At 34.7% G+C, this 16,540-nt stretch overlaps 1 protein-coding gene across 1 annotated transcript; it reads right to left on the reverse strand.

The window, feature by feature from the left end:
- On the reverse strand, positions 203–16,272 carry LOC105161029 (myosin-11). The gene is made up of 38 exons (XM_011078587.2): positions 15,888–16,272; positions 14,179–14,307; positions 13,144–13,287; positions 12,902–13,047; positions 12,657–12,813; positions 12,449–12,507; positions 12,048–12,207; positions 11,792–11,941; positions 11,541–11,677; positions 11,309–11,455; positions 11,104–11,205; positions 10,960–11,017; positions 10,783–10,884; positions 10,230–10,267; positions 9,918–10,044; positions 9,663–9,833; positions 9,328–9,459; positions 9,097–9,206; positions 8,820–8,880; positions 6,507–6,684; positions 5,903–6,108; positions 5,701–5,820; positions 5,423–5,521; positions 5,065–5,286; positions 4,330–4,469; positions 4,107–4,218; positions 3,972–4,019; positions 3,651–3,890; positions 3,402–3,560; positions 2,862–3,065; positions 2,606–2,749; positions 2,427–2,497; positions 2,245–2,344; positions 2,113–2,169; positions 1,971–2,027; positions 1,808–1,888; positions 1,611–1,693; positions 203–721 (listed from the first exon to the last, which is right to left on the reverse strand). Exons 1-38 carry the CDS (start codon positions 15,888–15,890, stop codon positions 598–600), a joined length of 4,578 nt encoding a protein of 1,525 aa, XP_011076889.1. The 5' UTR covers positions 15,891–16,272; the 3' UTR covers positions 203–597.

Below are 16,540 nucleotides of genomic sequence, written 5' to 3' on the forward strand. Positions count from 1 at the left end.
GAGCTGAACTAAATAATTTAATTCTTTTGACATACATTTTTATCATTTTGAATACTTAAAGATTGAATTGAACTTTAAATCTCATCCGAAGAAAAGAAGCATTCAAACTCAGACAATTATACTTATCGAATAGAGCTCAAACAAACTTCTAAATATTAACATCCAATCTAACAACTTCACTCATTTTTCAACCCTCTTCATCACACTCAAAGCAATGACTTCATTTCCAAACTGCATGCAATAGTGGTACATATTACATACACCTGCAAAAACTACATCAAGATTGAAAATAACCAATATCAGAATGACCAACAATATTAACAACTACAGCTTACCACCCCTTGCTGTTATAACAGGAGGAGAAATACCTCACTTATAATAACCTAAATCATCTACGTATACATTTTTCAGCCAGGTTGAGATGCCACACACCAACGTATTATCGACAGTACGAGTTTAGAATATCAGCACCCTACAAATGGAATTCTAAAATAACTCTGCTACAAGAACTACATTTACAACTAGAAGTACGTGCGAAAGCAAACCTCCTTGCTTTAGAGGTGAGACATAAGTTGTTCAAGGTCGATGACAATAGGTTTACTCAATGCGCGGAAGCAAAAAGCTGAAGCCTGAGTTCTCACGGATTTGAGCTGGAGGTTCAACATCAGAGATGTCTATTTGCTCCATTGACTTTGATATTTCATCGACTGAAAAGGGTATGCTGCAGAAAACCATAAAGATAGATCAATAGTTGCCTTGAAGAGGGAGGAAAAGTATTGCTTTCAATGATAATTCAAGAAATATGGAAAGTTGACGAATGATCATAAAGGCACGCATGATCTTCTCAAGATTATAGTTCAAAGCATTGGATATCTAATAATATATCACCAATGCAATGAAATTATGAGCCATATTGGATATTATCATATTATTGCGATTGCTTATTTATTAACGAAATTCACATTTTTTTTCTCAAAAAATCTTTGCAATATGATTTGTTTGATGTATTATTACATGTACAGTAATATAGTCTTATTACTATTAATAATAAATTATGTTTTTATTACAAAATCAAGTTTGGTAATAGTGTTTTGTTTAATATTATACTAAAATTTCTACACATATATTAATTCGTAATATATGTCATTTATATTTTATCTTATAACTGTGTCGAGATTTTAGAACTTTGACATCCTATAATGCAGGTTTCTTCCATTGCTCCATAATTTTTCAATATGCAGTCGCTGATATGCAAAAGTGCTTGCCGGTAATTCTCGTTGATACCTCAGCTTTGAGCTTTACTCAAGATACTTACAAGATATTATTGTTGGAAGCTAACTGTTCCTTATATCTTGTACAAACAAAAAAGGGTTAATTGCGTGTTACCCCAAATGAAAAATTAACAGGCACAAAATTATTCTGAAAAGAAGAAACACCACATGACACCCTGAAATATTCAGGGGGTAGTATTGCGCTTTTTCTTGTTCAGAAGGGGATTTTGCCTATTATTGCTTCTACAGAGGGGCTTGTTGCATTTAGTCCTACACTATGAGGTCACGAAGTCCAGACAGAATTAGGAAAGAAACAAAAATCAGATACTTGGTGCTAACCTGGAATCATCATCCAACAGAAAGGAATTGCTAACTGCGTTATTTGAATCTTCTGTCATCAACACCCTCATGTTGGATATAACCTGAATAATAGAATGATGGTAATTTTTCATTAATGGTTCCAAAAGATATGCTGAAACTCTTTTGAAGAAGATGAATTGAACGTAATTCTAGTAATTGCAGAAGTAGAAACTTACATCCGAAGACACACTATGTGTACCATACTTGTCATCCCAGTACATCGTACTGATCCGGTACAACTGCTGTATGCTTAGCACCTATTCAATGAAAACAATTAGTCAGAAAGTTCGGCCTAAATATATCTCTTACTAAGATTTTGAGTTTAGAGATTTTACTCACTGGGCAAAGATTGTGACTTATTTCATCCAATGTTTTCTTTGGCTTTTGGTGGATAACCTGGATTGAGCAAACTTTAGTAAGGTGACTGAACTGATTACCCAAACATTATGCTTGTCAAGAGGGGGAAGAAACAAATATTTACCAGAAATCCAATGGCTTGTCTAATATGCTTGAGCTCATCCCAAGCTGAACCTGCATACTGCAATGTCCCGATGTTATTTTAATCCAAAAGAAATTGCTGAACTAAAAAACAAGTAAAAGAAACTTGGGGTACCTCATCAGTTGCATTCCTACACCAAGTTTCTAATTCAGCCAGTCCAGCTTTAACATATTCCCCATTACTAAATGAGCAACATTCTCGTCTTAATAGAAGGCTGCAGCAAGAGTTCATTAAAAAGTTGCGACTTTATATACACACCCCAATAACTTGAGAGGAACAAGGCGAATGTACTCAACCTGTTAAATAATTGAACATTGATGAAAGAGAATATCTGTGTAAACACCTTTCGGACTAAGAAAGGAGGTACCTGTCAATGCATGTACAAGATTTGTATGTAAGACAAACAAAAGAGATAATCTCTAGATGAAAGAGACATCAAAGCAAATTTATAAATCAAAACTGAGGTTTTACTGACATGATTATCTTTCAAAGTGGCCAAGAAAGTTCCAAGGCTCTTAACAATTCCCTGCCAGTGAGCAATCAAAGCCTGCTGAGCGGGCGTATTTGCAACTGAACGTGATGATCCCTTAACTAAGCTTGCTCTGGAAGTTCTTGGTGCCTGTTAATGGATATACAAATGGTAAAGACGTGCTTGGAAAAAGAAACTTTTACATATTTAGAAACAAAGTGGCATCTGATAAGAATAATGTACATGATAAGTTCTCAAGTACCTGAATGCACAAACCAAGCAATGGAGATATCTCCTTCTTCAGATTATCTCGTATCATTCCATATATTTTTTCAACATATGCCGTAAGTTGCTGTTTGAACAGCAAAGCAGGGTATTTGGCTTCTACTTGGCGTAAGGTCTCTACTCCACCAGGCACGGAATTCACAAAGGAAAGATTTACTCCTTGTGGAGTCCCACGGAAGCTCTAAAAATAGAGTTGCGAGAAACAGAGTTAAAGGAAAGACAAAAATTTCCTGGCAGGCGAAAACTTTTAAAACGTAATTTGAAGCATTGAAAGGCTTAATTTCATTTTACTCTCTTTGAAAACACTGACATGGAAAAAACCCCTTAAACAAGAAAAGGGTGTGTGACCCCTTAAACTTTTGAAAAGAAGCTCACTACTTTCTGAATTTGGGGGTTGTATTGCTGTTTCTTTTTCTTTTTTCTTTTTCTTTGGTAAAGGTGTTTTTGGCTTACTAGTATCTTCTTCACAGGAGCTCAGGGTATCGTTGAAAAGAAAATATGGAAAAGGATGTCTGACCTGTGACATCCTTCCAAATAAAGAAGCAGAGGACGAGCGGCGACGTAAAGGAGTCATTCCAGCTGCACCAGTTGCTTTCAGTGTACGTTGGAGGAGCAATAGTAGTGTAGAAGAATTTGACAACCAATAAGCCAGCATATCATTGTTATCTTGGATTTTCTGTTAATCGAGAAATTTGAATATTTTAGAATTCTAGCATGTACCAAGAGCAAAATAATAGCTGTTAACAAAGGGTTGTAAGTTACAAACCTCAATAGCATGCCCAATAGTCTGGATGATCCGGTCAAAGACACTGGTTCTCTCAACTTCAAATGATCTCCATTGCAAAAGACATTTATAAATGATACAGGCTGCTATCGGCTTGTTTCCAGTAAAGCCCAAGTGCTGTGAAACACAAAGAATGAGCAACTCCTGATTTTCCTGCTGTTTCTCGTTAAGTGACTTCTGAGGTTTGTCATCAGCTTCAGAAAATGATGGGCTATGCAGATCCTAATCCAATCCAACAAAAGTGATGTTTTAGAGAAGTAGCATTTTTGCAATAGAAACAATTAGTTAAGGTAAGTTGATTACCACATGCATCTTAGGATCTGATAATACGTGGTGGCCACTATCACTCCTCTGCCATTTTGCAAACACCATAAACTTTTGTAAGATGTCATAGTTTTAATTTTCTCCAGAGAACCGACAATGTAGTCAATAAGGTACCTGGATGATTGATCTAGATCGTCCAGAAAGGAACTTATTTGGTGCAATTGACACAGCCTGTTGACGAAGAACTTTATTCTCTGACTCTACATTATTCATCTTCTCTTCTAGCCTAATAGAGACATAAACGTCAACTTATTCCATCAGACTGAGTAGGAAAAAGTCTCAGTCTCATTCAAAATTCTCTCTTCTCAAAAAGATGGATCTTTATCAATTTGATTACCTGTGCAAAGATTCCTGCAATTGATGAACTCTTTTTTCGGTCTCTTCTAATTTTACACGTCTCTCTTCACTGCATTCTTGTGCCTCAGCATATTTCTTCCTCAAGTCCTCCGAAGTTTCCTGTTCATTTTGTAAAGTAGCCTGGACAGAAAACAGTTAGTGAAGAACATTTGAGTCACTGGTCAAAAAGCAGCACCATGCAAAACATGTTGGTATCTAATTTTAACATAAACCAATCTCAGTATCGCATACTTTTCATAATGTAGAAGCACTCAAAGATCCATCAGTAAAGAAGACACTTAATACCAATTGAGTTTTTTATATTATCAAACTATTAATGGTTGATTTGTTGTAATAACCTCATTGTCACTTATTTTGTGATCGTTATCTCCAGGGTATGGCACTTGGATCCCACATCGGTGTAATGTAGTACTAATGTGGATTTTTAAATAACCTGGGGCTCTCCCACTTCAATAGCTAACTTCTGAGATGGGTTGTCCCAGAGTCATCAATTAGTAACAGAGTCATATCACCTTACAATGAATTAGAGGAAAAAGAGTTCCACTTTCTAATGTCATTTTTAAGAAGTTTTGCCAAGTATCTGGATAAGGACATGATACGGTACAGCAGTTATCATAATTGGTCAATAAACAAAAACTGCAGGGGTATCGAATTAAGCAATCTGTGTTAAATATGATTGTGCTACCTTGTACTGATACTTATCAATTGTCATTACCTTTAAACTGTCAACTTCTTCCTTTAGTGACTCAATTTTCTTGGTATCTTCAACATAAATAGGAGTTTCCTTGATAACAGGGGGTGCTTCTTCAATTGCCTTTTTTGCAGCTTCACGTTCCTTAACAAGGAGAGCATTAGTTTCATCAACTTTCTTCTGCATTTCTTCCATCAAATTCTGCATCTTTGCTATCTCTTGCGCTTTTGCTTCTTCCAAGTCAGTCTACATTTACCATTTTATTTGAATGGTCATGATACAGACAAAGCAAACCAAGAAACCCAACTTTACATAAACAAAAACATTGGTTTCTTAAATGACCCTTGGAAAAGATGATTTCTGTATCAAGAGCATAGCATACCCTTAAACGCTTTTCAAGTTGCAAGCGCCATGTGAGTTCCTCAAGCTGTTTCTCAAGCTTATCTTTTGCCTCTTTGAGTGCACCAGTTTCCCTTGCAGCCTGCAGAGGTATGAAATTTGCCAGAATATATGCTTTGTTCTTTTAATAAACATTAAGACATTACTACTTCAAAGTAGGGACATAGCACTACAGAACACAAACATATATCTTACGCCTTCATATATACACAAACCAAACAAGGATTAGATATTCAATATGATATGGTACTGAAGCCCAACCATCTTAAGTTTCCGTAATTCTCTTTTTGCAATTCTTCCTCTCAATCTGCATTGTGCAAGTATTGTTCCCCTCTTTAGCTTCCTATAGAAAGATGAGGCTCTATGACAGCGCCACCGTGCCTAAAAAGGGTTAGCAGTAAGTGGAGAGGTTCCTAAAATATAAAATGATTTGTTCTGGCATTATGAATTGGAAACCTTTTACCTGAATCGTAGTTGCAGCTTTGGTTTGCCTCCTAAACCTAAACTTGTTACGAGCGTCCATGGCACGTAAACCTGTTTGTATCACAAGAACAGATCTATGGAGTGTGTTGTATGTTTTGCTTGCTTGGTATCTGCGTGCGTTCCGCTGAATTTTTATTGCAGCAGCTTCCCTCTTCATATGCACATAAAGTTTGCATGCGAGTCTACCTAAAATAGTATAATTGCATAAGAATCCGGAGAAGAGTTAGAGAAAGATAGCATATGTGCATTTGCAGTCCCAAAAAATCTCAAAGATACACCTTTGAAGTAAATTACTATAATTTATTTGCCCTCTCAAAAAATGTTTGATCTAGTTCGACCCGACATGCGGTTTTAAATAAGAAATGGAAAACTGTACATTTGTAACTTTTATACTGTTGTCTTAAAAGTAGTGGTGGAGGATAATGATGTTACATCATACTTTAATTGGAAGTGTACACTTGGAAAAGAGGTTCTATTTTTAAAATTTGGAATTTTTATTTTCAGACTTCCAAAAATGAATATAGAAGTGCATTTTTACGCTTAAGACATATGCTAAGAATCTCAAAAGTTCTTAAATGGCTCACCTCTGCAGAAGGATTGCATATAAATAGTAGCCTCTCTCAGAGCTATAAGATGTTTACGAGCAATATGAGTTCGTGTACGCCGTTGTATTGTTTTCGCTGCAGTACTAAGAACTTCTGCTCTATGTGCATCCAGTTCAGCCATCTGACCAGCTCTTAGGAAGACCTTTGTTTTGCCTAACTGTAAGGTTACAAACGTTCAGTTTAATCTGCAGAAAATAGCTGCATGCCTTTTGTGCATTGATAAAATACTATAGCCATTTACAGATGTTCATGGTGCAAAATTGAAAATCTTTAAGGTGTAGTAGAAGATGTGAACTTCTGTGCAGACAGAGCAAAAAACCAAGTAATTTACCATGTGAAAACAAAACTTCGAATAAAATTAGAGTAGGTCAACTAACATATCTGATCTCACGCATGCAAATACAGTACATTGCAGTAATAAAAATGTAGTCTTCTCATGCTGTGAAGGTAAATAGATGTTCATGCAATGGTTGGAGTTCTTTCCGGAGAGGTTTTGGTTGGCTTATTAAAATGGATATAGGTTTTGGAGGTTTTGACTGCATTGGAAAATGTTAAGGGTGTTCAGTATTATTTCTGAAGATGCATGAGAAGTGTTAAAAATGGATGAAGATGTGATTGGTATTGTTTTTGGAGAAGATAAAAGTTAATTGAAAATACCAAATCATCTCTTGATAGTGGGTAATTTATACTTTCAGTAATGATTACTAGTTAATTTTATGGGATATATGGTATTCAGATGTATTATCTCATATAGCTTTAAGTGGGTCAATAAGATGGCTTTCAAAATCATACAAAACTATGAAGCCAATCTGGGCCTGTTTTGTACTCTTTTAGAAATGGCACTAGAAGAGAACAAAACATTAATTCAGTAAACGGAAAGAAGAAAGAACTACAATACATAGGTGATAGGTCATAAGAAAATTCAATGTGGGTAAATGTGAATACTGTTTGGCAATTTTGCAAAAGCTGAATTCTAGTTACCTTTCATCTAAAATAGCTAAATTACCAAAATTCATAGTGACAAAGCCACCCTTTTGAACCATATTTACTAAACTTCTCCTATAGTTAGAGAGTTTTTGGGAGATTTAAGCACTTTTCAATTTCTCGTATCAAGAAAAGCATTTTTGGCGATGATTGGGACCACTGCTTTTGCCATTGAACGTTCAAAAATGTTTTGCCTTTTTAGTATATAACTTCAATTTTATTTGGACTAATTTTCCTCATTATAATAATTTGAATCCTAATTAACCTAATTTAGTTTTTAGATTTGCACATCTAAAGTTAATATTAGATATTTCAAATAATTCAAATGATTTAACACGACCAAAATTTACAGTTTCACAATTTTAAATATTATTTTATACTATTAATTTAAAATTGTAACTAAGCTGCTATTATTAATTAATGGGAAAATGATTTTTCTGTTCTTTATACAGTCATGCAAATTTACTATTTTGTATCAATGAACAATCATATTACTAGTAGGTAGTAACATTATTTAGTTAAACCTTAAGTTTTCTATTACTATTCAATATTCTAATAATTTAAATGTAAAAAGTAAATTATAAAATACACATTTACCATTTTTGTAGAAAAATAATTAAATGATAAGTGCAAATATTTAACAAAAATTATTCTTTAACTCATGGGGACAAAAAGTTTTTGTCTATTTAGCATTTTGTAGAAGTGTTTTTTTCCCAAACACTTCTACACCTTTTATGTGTCTCATAGTTTTCCCGAACACTGCTGACTTTTAAGTGACTGTTAACTATGCTAAAATTTTAACTTACTTCAAACACTCCTATCATGATGCATGAGTTTTTACTGAACTTCTAAATTTGCTCTGATGCAACCTACTCATATTTTGTTGACCAAACAACCAAGAATTATATTTGAAAGATAGAAGCTTTGTAAATGTAATAATAGATGCATAAAAAGGACAAAATATAATGCAAAACTATCCCAAAATTAGTTTGTTAGATGGAAACTACAGCCTTTATAAAGGCACGTCTTTAAATATCATATGGTCAAATATACGCCTTCTGAACTATACAATATTGATCAACACAAATGATTTGACCTTTTCTTCATTTGGCATTTACAACTTCTGTTAGGGTAAGATGTAATATGTCTTTTCTGAAAGTAGTAAAAAATGTTTGATATATAATTTGAGAAATATCTCACAAGCAATCGCAAAAATATTTCACAAGATGGATACGAGAATTATTTCATAAGCAAGATTGTATCTTGAAAAGCAATATATGAAAGTAACCAATAAACAAATTCTTGTACCTGGAAACCTCTTATCCCCTTCTTTTCCAAAATCTTCTGACACACCAACTTTTCATCATAGCTGCCCAGGAGAAAGGCCTTTGTTATCAATATGACACTTTCACCAGAAAAAATAGAGTAATGGAAACAACAACAACAATTGACCACCAGAATGAAGAACAAACATAAATTCATTCTTATAAGCAATAACAAAACCACAAAGATGAGCTTCGGCAAGGATGAGATTGGATTAAACATGAATCTTAAAATTCCAGTATAAGCTAAAATGTTAATTTACCTTCCTTCCAAAAACTCAGGCGCAAGAAGCCCGAATCTGTTTATGAATTCAAAGAAAGCACGGCGAGTAGGATATCCTGCACAGCTAATCCTGATTGCCTCCAAAACACCCTGAATCCATAGGTTGTGACCACAAATATCTTTCAAACCAAGGATGAAGAGAATCCAAACCAATGGATGCATAACACAAGTAAAAGAAGATATTTATAGTACTACATTGATCAAAACTTACACCACAGCGTAGCTGTTGCATAATGTTCTGATTTTCAAATATGGCAGGTTTAAGAAGATTGTTTGGCTTTACACATCTAACATAGTGAGGTTCTGTAGCATTTAGAGTTTCCATCAATTGTTGTAGTTGTAACTGCATGATAAGATCATAAACGGAAAGATATTTCAGTATGTCATAGTTTTCCAGAGTATAAAGATGATAACAGTAGATATCCACATAAACTTATACCTTTTCCCCCTCTTTTAGATTTGTTTGCCACGACATCAATTATATCTCTTATATATGAATTTGGGAAGATAAAATTCCAGTTGGAATGAAAATTTGGCCTCAATTACCTTAAAACGTGAACCAATAGAGGAAAACTTAGATGATTTCGTGGTCTCTTCAGGTATTGGAGGAAAAAGGCCTGCTACAAAAGAACACTTGGAAGCACTTAACAGATCTTGATGTTCAGGAACCATATAGTCTTTATTTTTGTCCAAGAACTGATCAGATTGGTATTGAACCTGAAATTAACTGAATGTGAGATTTGAAAAAGTTGGTTGCAGAAAGAAACATATGGTGTGCAAATTAATTTTAAAATTACGTGCCTCTCCAGCATAATGAGCAATTGTAAAATTTGTACGGGATAATTTTGGCTTGATGAAGCGCTTATTATTCTTGAACGTCTGGTAGAGCTTATTAGAGAATGTCTCATGTGTTGATTTTGGAAACATACTGCAAATAGAAAGCCATTAGATTAGAGCAAGAAATTTTACTTGACCGCAAGCCAAAAGAATTATTTTTAACATTAAAGAAAATAAAGTAGAGAAAAGAAAAATTGAGGTTATGGGTTGATTAAAAGAATTCTTTGAGAATGATAAGGGAAAAGAAGGAACTGTAGAAAAGTTGAGGATCATTACCAAGCTTCATCAAGAAGTGCAATAATTCCACCTGGTTTCTGCAAAAGAATAAATATAAATGCAAAATGATAAAAAGAAATTAGTGTATGAGTCATAAAATATCACATTGCTCGTCCAACTCAATACTCAGGTTGGAAGAATAAAATGTAATTGTGTAAGATGGAATACCACATAAGGGACCATGTACTCAGTTTTCAGGTCATAATTCATAGAAAAGAGATTTCAATACGAGTAAAACCATGTCTATCATATAACTGGACTTCTTTGCCACAATGAAATCCAATTACATCGTTGTAAGTTAACATAAGTTTGCTTCTTACATATGTTGTTTATTTACCATCCATCATATGTTGTGAGTTAATGCTGTAAGTTCAAACATCAACATTTTGAGTCAATGCAAAAAAGTTGCTTCAGGAAACAAAAGAAAACTATACAACAGATTTATTCCTTGGTAAAAACAAGAGGGGGAGGCTATCAAAGAGTGAAAAAATGGGTCTTTATACACAAAACACCTACTTATATTTCAGAATTCCAATATATAACAAGGAATTACCTTCTCAATAAGATCTAGAACATCTTGGTTATCAACAAACTCAATGTAGCTCCAATTAATTTCCTCCTTTGTGTATTCTTCTTGTTCCATTTTGAAAACATGCTGCAACCAATAAATAAAACCTTAGCAAGCTTACAAGTGGCTACTACCTATCCAACAGCTTGATATTGAAACCACCTGATTAAAATGTTGTTGTAGCTTCTCATTAGTAAAGTTAATGCAGAACTGCTCAAAACTGCATAGTATATAATATGCTTCAGTTAAAAGAAAGCAGTGGCAAAGCATTTCCCTGTTTTAAAAACTATTGGATAAACTTGCTACCTATTATGTTTAAAGCTCTCAAAACCATAAATGTCAAGGACCCCAATCAGGCATTTTGATTTTGGATCTTGCCCAATTGACTTATTGATCTTATCTACCAACCTGTATACACAATACCAGAAATGGCAAGGGTAAAAGTTTAGCATTTGAGTTAATGTTTCCCAGAAAACCATATAATTTAGGTTGAAGCTGCAGGGCTCAATACCAATCAAATAGTCTAGAATATATTGTCTTAGCTAATCCATCCCTGCTAACAGCTGCGCTGAGAGGATCAAGACTTCTCTTAATAACTTCCTCTGGCGTGATCATCACACGTTTACATAATGCATCTTCCAATGCCACAGGATCACACCTAAGACAAAGAATGATAAGAAATTTCATCATCCGGAAAGAATTATCAAAGATACACTTGGTGTGCTAGTCAGAAGCTTATATACATGAGAAGTTCTGCAGTTGTTTTAAGATGGAACTTGGCTTTGTTGTCTTTTGGAATTGAGGAATCAATTTCCTTCCCCTTTCCAAAATCAATATTACCAAGATGAAGAATAGCAGCAACAACCCTGAAAATTGCTTCCTGAGTCAAAGAGAAAGGTCACGAGAAAGAGAGACAGAGTGAGGGGACGGACATCAATAGTTCTCCGCTATAGAGATTGAATTGATAGTTATCGGCGTCAATTGGAGGACATACCTGCTCTGCTTTACTTATTCCAACAATATCCATTGCTCGTCTGGTGGCAAGGTAATCATGGGCATCACTCACTCCAACCAGCTCATAACATTTTGATTGGTTAAGATAGTGAAATGACTTGGGATGATCTAATTTGTACTTATCAATTTCCTAGAAGCAGAAGAATGCATAGCAAGGTGTAACCAATTCTCCTTGACCAATTGCAGAAAAAAGGCATTAGGCAAAGAACTCATCTGTAAGACACGGATTAACATACCTCTTTTGGTGCTGCACATAAGAGGTAAAAGCAGTGATAATTGCGCTCAGGATCAGAAACTTGGCAAACACGAGATCTTTCAAGAAGGTAAGTTCTGATGGCAGCTCCTGATATTCTCCCTTGTTTATCAAATTGAATCTCAACAAATTTACCAAAACGGCTGCATTACCAGATATAGGATAAAATCAACGTCAAATTAGCTAACATTAGGAATTCGATGTTCTAGTACATTTATTTCATATTGATTATATACAAATAGAGAGTTATCTTCTCAGAAACTGTGGTATTTCTTGCCACATAGATTTACAAAAGAAGCTTTTTATGCACCAGATATTGAATATTCATTATTATAAGTGAAGGCAAAAATGGCAAGACTCATCTGCAGAAGTGTTAAAGGTCACCTGGAATTGTTATTTCTAACAGTTTTAGCGTTGCCAAATGCTTCAAGAACCGGGTTGGACTGCATTAATAAAATAATGATGAATATCCATGAGGGTTAATCATGTAACTAAGAAGAGACAAGTGATATATGAGAGTTAATCATATAACAAAGGAGACAGAAGTAACTATAGGGAATAATATCGAATAGACTATCGAGAAATATCATACCTCAAGAACTTGTTGTTCAACAGTGCGTCCTTCTGTAGCTGCTCGGCCACCCAAAAAGGCTAGGTACTGCATAAGCATTTTAGTGGTCTCAGTTTTACCTGCTCCACTTTCGCCACTAACCAGAATGGAGTTGCTCTTTCCTTCATGTATCATTGCCCTATTTACATTGAAAACATAAATATATAGTTTGTTAATCATATATAGTTTGTCGCATCATCTGTTGACTAAACACTGATAAATTTAACCTGTAAGCAACATCAGCAACTGCAAAGACGTGTGGGCTTAGCTCTCCAAAAGGAGCTCCCTTATATTGTTGCATCATATGCTGATTGTATAGATGAGGCAGTCTTTGGAAAGGATTTATAGCTATTAAAATATTTCCAGTGTAAGTCTGTAACATACTCGAACAGCAGATATATGCCCATAATCAGACCACAATAAACTATAGAAACGAGTACCAAAACCAGAAAATATTTGAGAAACATACATAAATTTCATTAAGTTCATATCTAATCCTCAGATTCTCAAGCACCCCGGGCTCATGCAAATAACTCAGCTTTGTCATGTCATCAACACCTCCAGCAGGAGCTTCAGTGTCTTTCGGATAAAGTTTTGATAACTTGGTAACAACCTGAATGATAAATGACAGGCATCATTATCGGGACACCATATTAAAGCTAGAATAACTTAAACAACAAAATTAGCAAGGAATAACACATTTATTCCTGAATTTGAAGCATATATCAAAGTTCATTTCATCCTATTTTGTATGTATCAGAACTAAGTTGATCAGACATATGGTATGATCTTTCCGCAGTCCATAGCTAGAACTCAATAAAAAAGCAGTATGTGCATGAGGTGGTGGTGGAGGTGGGATATGGCTTGGTTGGTTACATGCACCAAAACACAGAGTGAGAGATGCTTAAATATAAAGACATTATTGCGTAAGTCTCTCCAACAACTGATCCTAGAAAAGGACAAAATCCAAGAGGTCCTTTGTGACCTCTAATTCCTAAAAATTTGCATTCTGTACAATGCATTGTAGGTTCTAAAGTAAACAATCGAATCCAATTTATGATACATATAAGTTTATGTTCAGATGTCAAGTATTCACTTCCCAAATTTAAATAGCCTTATTGGCACAGAAGCATGGGCCTCATAAGTCAACTGGGCAGAAAGTACCTAACTGAAAGTTATATCAGATGTATCAATTAAAATATAAGTTTCTCCTTAGAAAATAATTGCAAACTGGCCAAATATTAGAGATAATAGACATTTTTAGGGAAAAATACAATATGGACATGTAACCATGGTAATTGACATCAAAATTTTAGACAAAGATGTCTGAATGGCAGAATAAAATTAACCGTGGTGTTGACATCAAAATATTCAGACAAAGATCTCTAAATGGCAGAATAAAAGGTTCGGACAAATGATTTGTTTCAAATCACTGTACAGTTACCAACACATAAAAGAAACAAAAACTAGCAATTGAAACTGAGACAAGGTATCTAAAAAATACCTTCTTCCCATCACTCCTCTCGATCTCAGCTTCTTGGCCACTAATTTTGGCAACCTGCCCATCAATCCAAGCAACTTCAGGGTCCTCAACCCAGACATGAGATTCGACGATTATGTTTACTGGAGTGCCCTGTAAGAATTGAATATACATTATTGTAACAACATATTTTGAAATATAATGAAAAAGTTTCCAATTTCAACAGAAATATTTTTGTACAAACAGATAGAGTAGACTACAAGATCAAAAAGGGCATATTGCTGACTTTAACATGTAAACATGCCTCTTAAAGTGAAAAAATTACAATCATCACTGAGTCGCCTTATTTCGACTCATTTCATTACTGCCTGAGATCAGCTTGTTTAAGGTGGATAGCTATAACACGTTTTTCATTGTAGTTTATCTAATTGTCTCTTCACAAGCACCTAGCAACCACGGATTAGAAAGTGATCCAACATAAATTTACAGTATGCGTTACCAGTTCAATACAGATAGATTGGGGCATTGCAAGGGATGAAGAAGCCAAGAAGAAGAGTTTATATATCTGACTATCGACTTTAGCCAAATGAAGGGAGAAGCTATACTTGCAACTGACTGAAAATAGTCCAAACAGAGATGAGAAATATCACATATTAAATGTGTCACAACCCAAAGCTTGCTTCATCAGGAGGAGAAATAATGTGATGCAAAAAGGATGTTAATGGTGTTAATGTAAATGTTTCAGAACAGAAGGAAAACTTTCGGGCACTGAATTCTGAAAGCAACCACTCTATGTTAATTTCAAGCCATTTTGAAATCTTCCAAGGACTTGCTAGAATATTCTGTGCCTGTCTGCACTTTCATGACTTCAATAATACAAAATTGTTGCCAGTACGAGAACTGTATCTCTCACATCTCCCTTTTCGTAAATCTACATTTTGAAACAATTAGGTTTTTCTTAAGCTCTGAATTTTAAGCAAGTGAGGATTCCTGTTTTCCTCGAATTACTATTAACCTTTATCATCAGGGATGAGTATTCTCATACATTTCTCTTTTTCGTTCTGAGATGATACAGTTTTATGCATCAAAATCCTAAAGTACTATTACCAAAACCACTCCAAATTGTGGGACAGCTAAGATTCTGCTTTGGGGTACAAATCCAAGAAAGTGTAGCAGAAAATGTGGTAATCCTAGCTCAAGGTCGTCAAAGTTTTCGTGCTTCTCATATAATCACATTCCTATGCACACATTCAAATGGCAATTTCACTTCTCCTGCTACTCTATATGGGACCTTCTCAAATAGCATTTGAATTTTCTCAAGTAGAATTTTAGTAAATACACTGATCCAATCAAGCCATAAAGAAAACAACAAGACATGAAAAGAAGCAATATTACTTGCAAATTTCAACAATAACATAAGATTCCATTCCTTTGGGAAAAGGATGAATTAGGCTGATTCCACAGTTTCCAGTACTCAAATTCCTTGAAAATTTAGCTGAAAAATGACGATTAACTCCAGTTTAGACCGATCCCAGACCATTAAAACTTTTGTCTTTCCTGAGCTTAACTAACATCCACATAATCTGAGCAAAAGAATAGGCCACATTCCACAATACTCATTTCAAACAAACTCCTCCAAATTGAAATACACAACTACACTGTAGTTACAGTCAAAAACGCAAAATCTACAAAGGAAAGGTTACAAGAATGAATAAAACGTTCGGCTGGCTTACCATTTCTTTATCTTAATTCTTCAATTCCACGTTAGGATCAGTACCCTTCTCATCTGATATCACAAACCAGAGATGCATGTAATGCTAGCATGCATACGAGTGAAGAACCGACCAGAAAGTTTTGGTGGAATTTGTTCGGGAAAATGGGGAAGAAAATGAAAAGTGTGCATGCAAGTGCAAGAAGCAGTGAGCAATGATTTGTCCTTTTGTTTGTGAAAGTTCCATTTTTGGGTTTTTCTCTCTCTCCGTAGTAGTTTGCATGGCAGCGTCCCTGTAACTTCGGATCCATTCTCTCGCAGTCACTCTTTTCCTTTTCGAATTGTTGGGAATTCGTGGCTACAAAACACACACTATATCTCACTCACTCAGATCCCTATTCTCGTCTCTTCTTTTATATTCTTCTTCTTCCCTTATTTTTCTTTTTTCTTTTCTCAATAAAAAATACTTTTTCACTTGAAATTATTATATTTACAATATAGTCCTCAATGTTTATGCACATTTATAAAATAACTATGATGCAATAAAAATACTGGGGACCAATTAGCAATTTTTCGCTTGCACCAAACTAGTAGAATTTTGATTGATGAGAATCATTTAATATTAATATCTTAATACATTAGAAAAGAATCACTTAATATTAATATTTTAAACAT

The sequence above is a fragment of the Sesamum indicum genome, linkage group LG4 (genome assembly GCF_000512975.1).
Source record: "Sesamum indicum cultivar Zhongzhi No. 13 linkage group LG4, S_indicum_v1.0, whole genome shotgun sequence".
Taxonomy (NCBI): Eukaryota; Viridiplantae; Streptophyta; class Magnoliopsida; order Lamiales; family Pedaliaceae; genus Sesamum; species Sesamum indicum.

Coding starts and splice junctions, on each gene's coding strand:
- LOC105161029 (XM_011078587.2), bottom strand. Junction 9,834..9,917: donor TTGCTCATTATGCTGGAGAG/GCACGTAATTTT, acceptor AGTTAATTTCAG/GTTCAATACCAATCTGATCA. Junction 722..1,610: donor CTGTTGGATGATGATTCCAG/GTTAGCACCAAG, acceptor GGTTTTCTGCAG/CATACCCTTTTCAGTCGATG.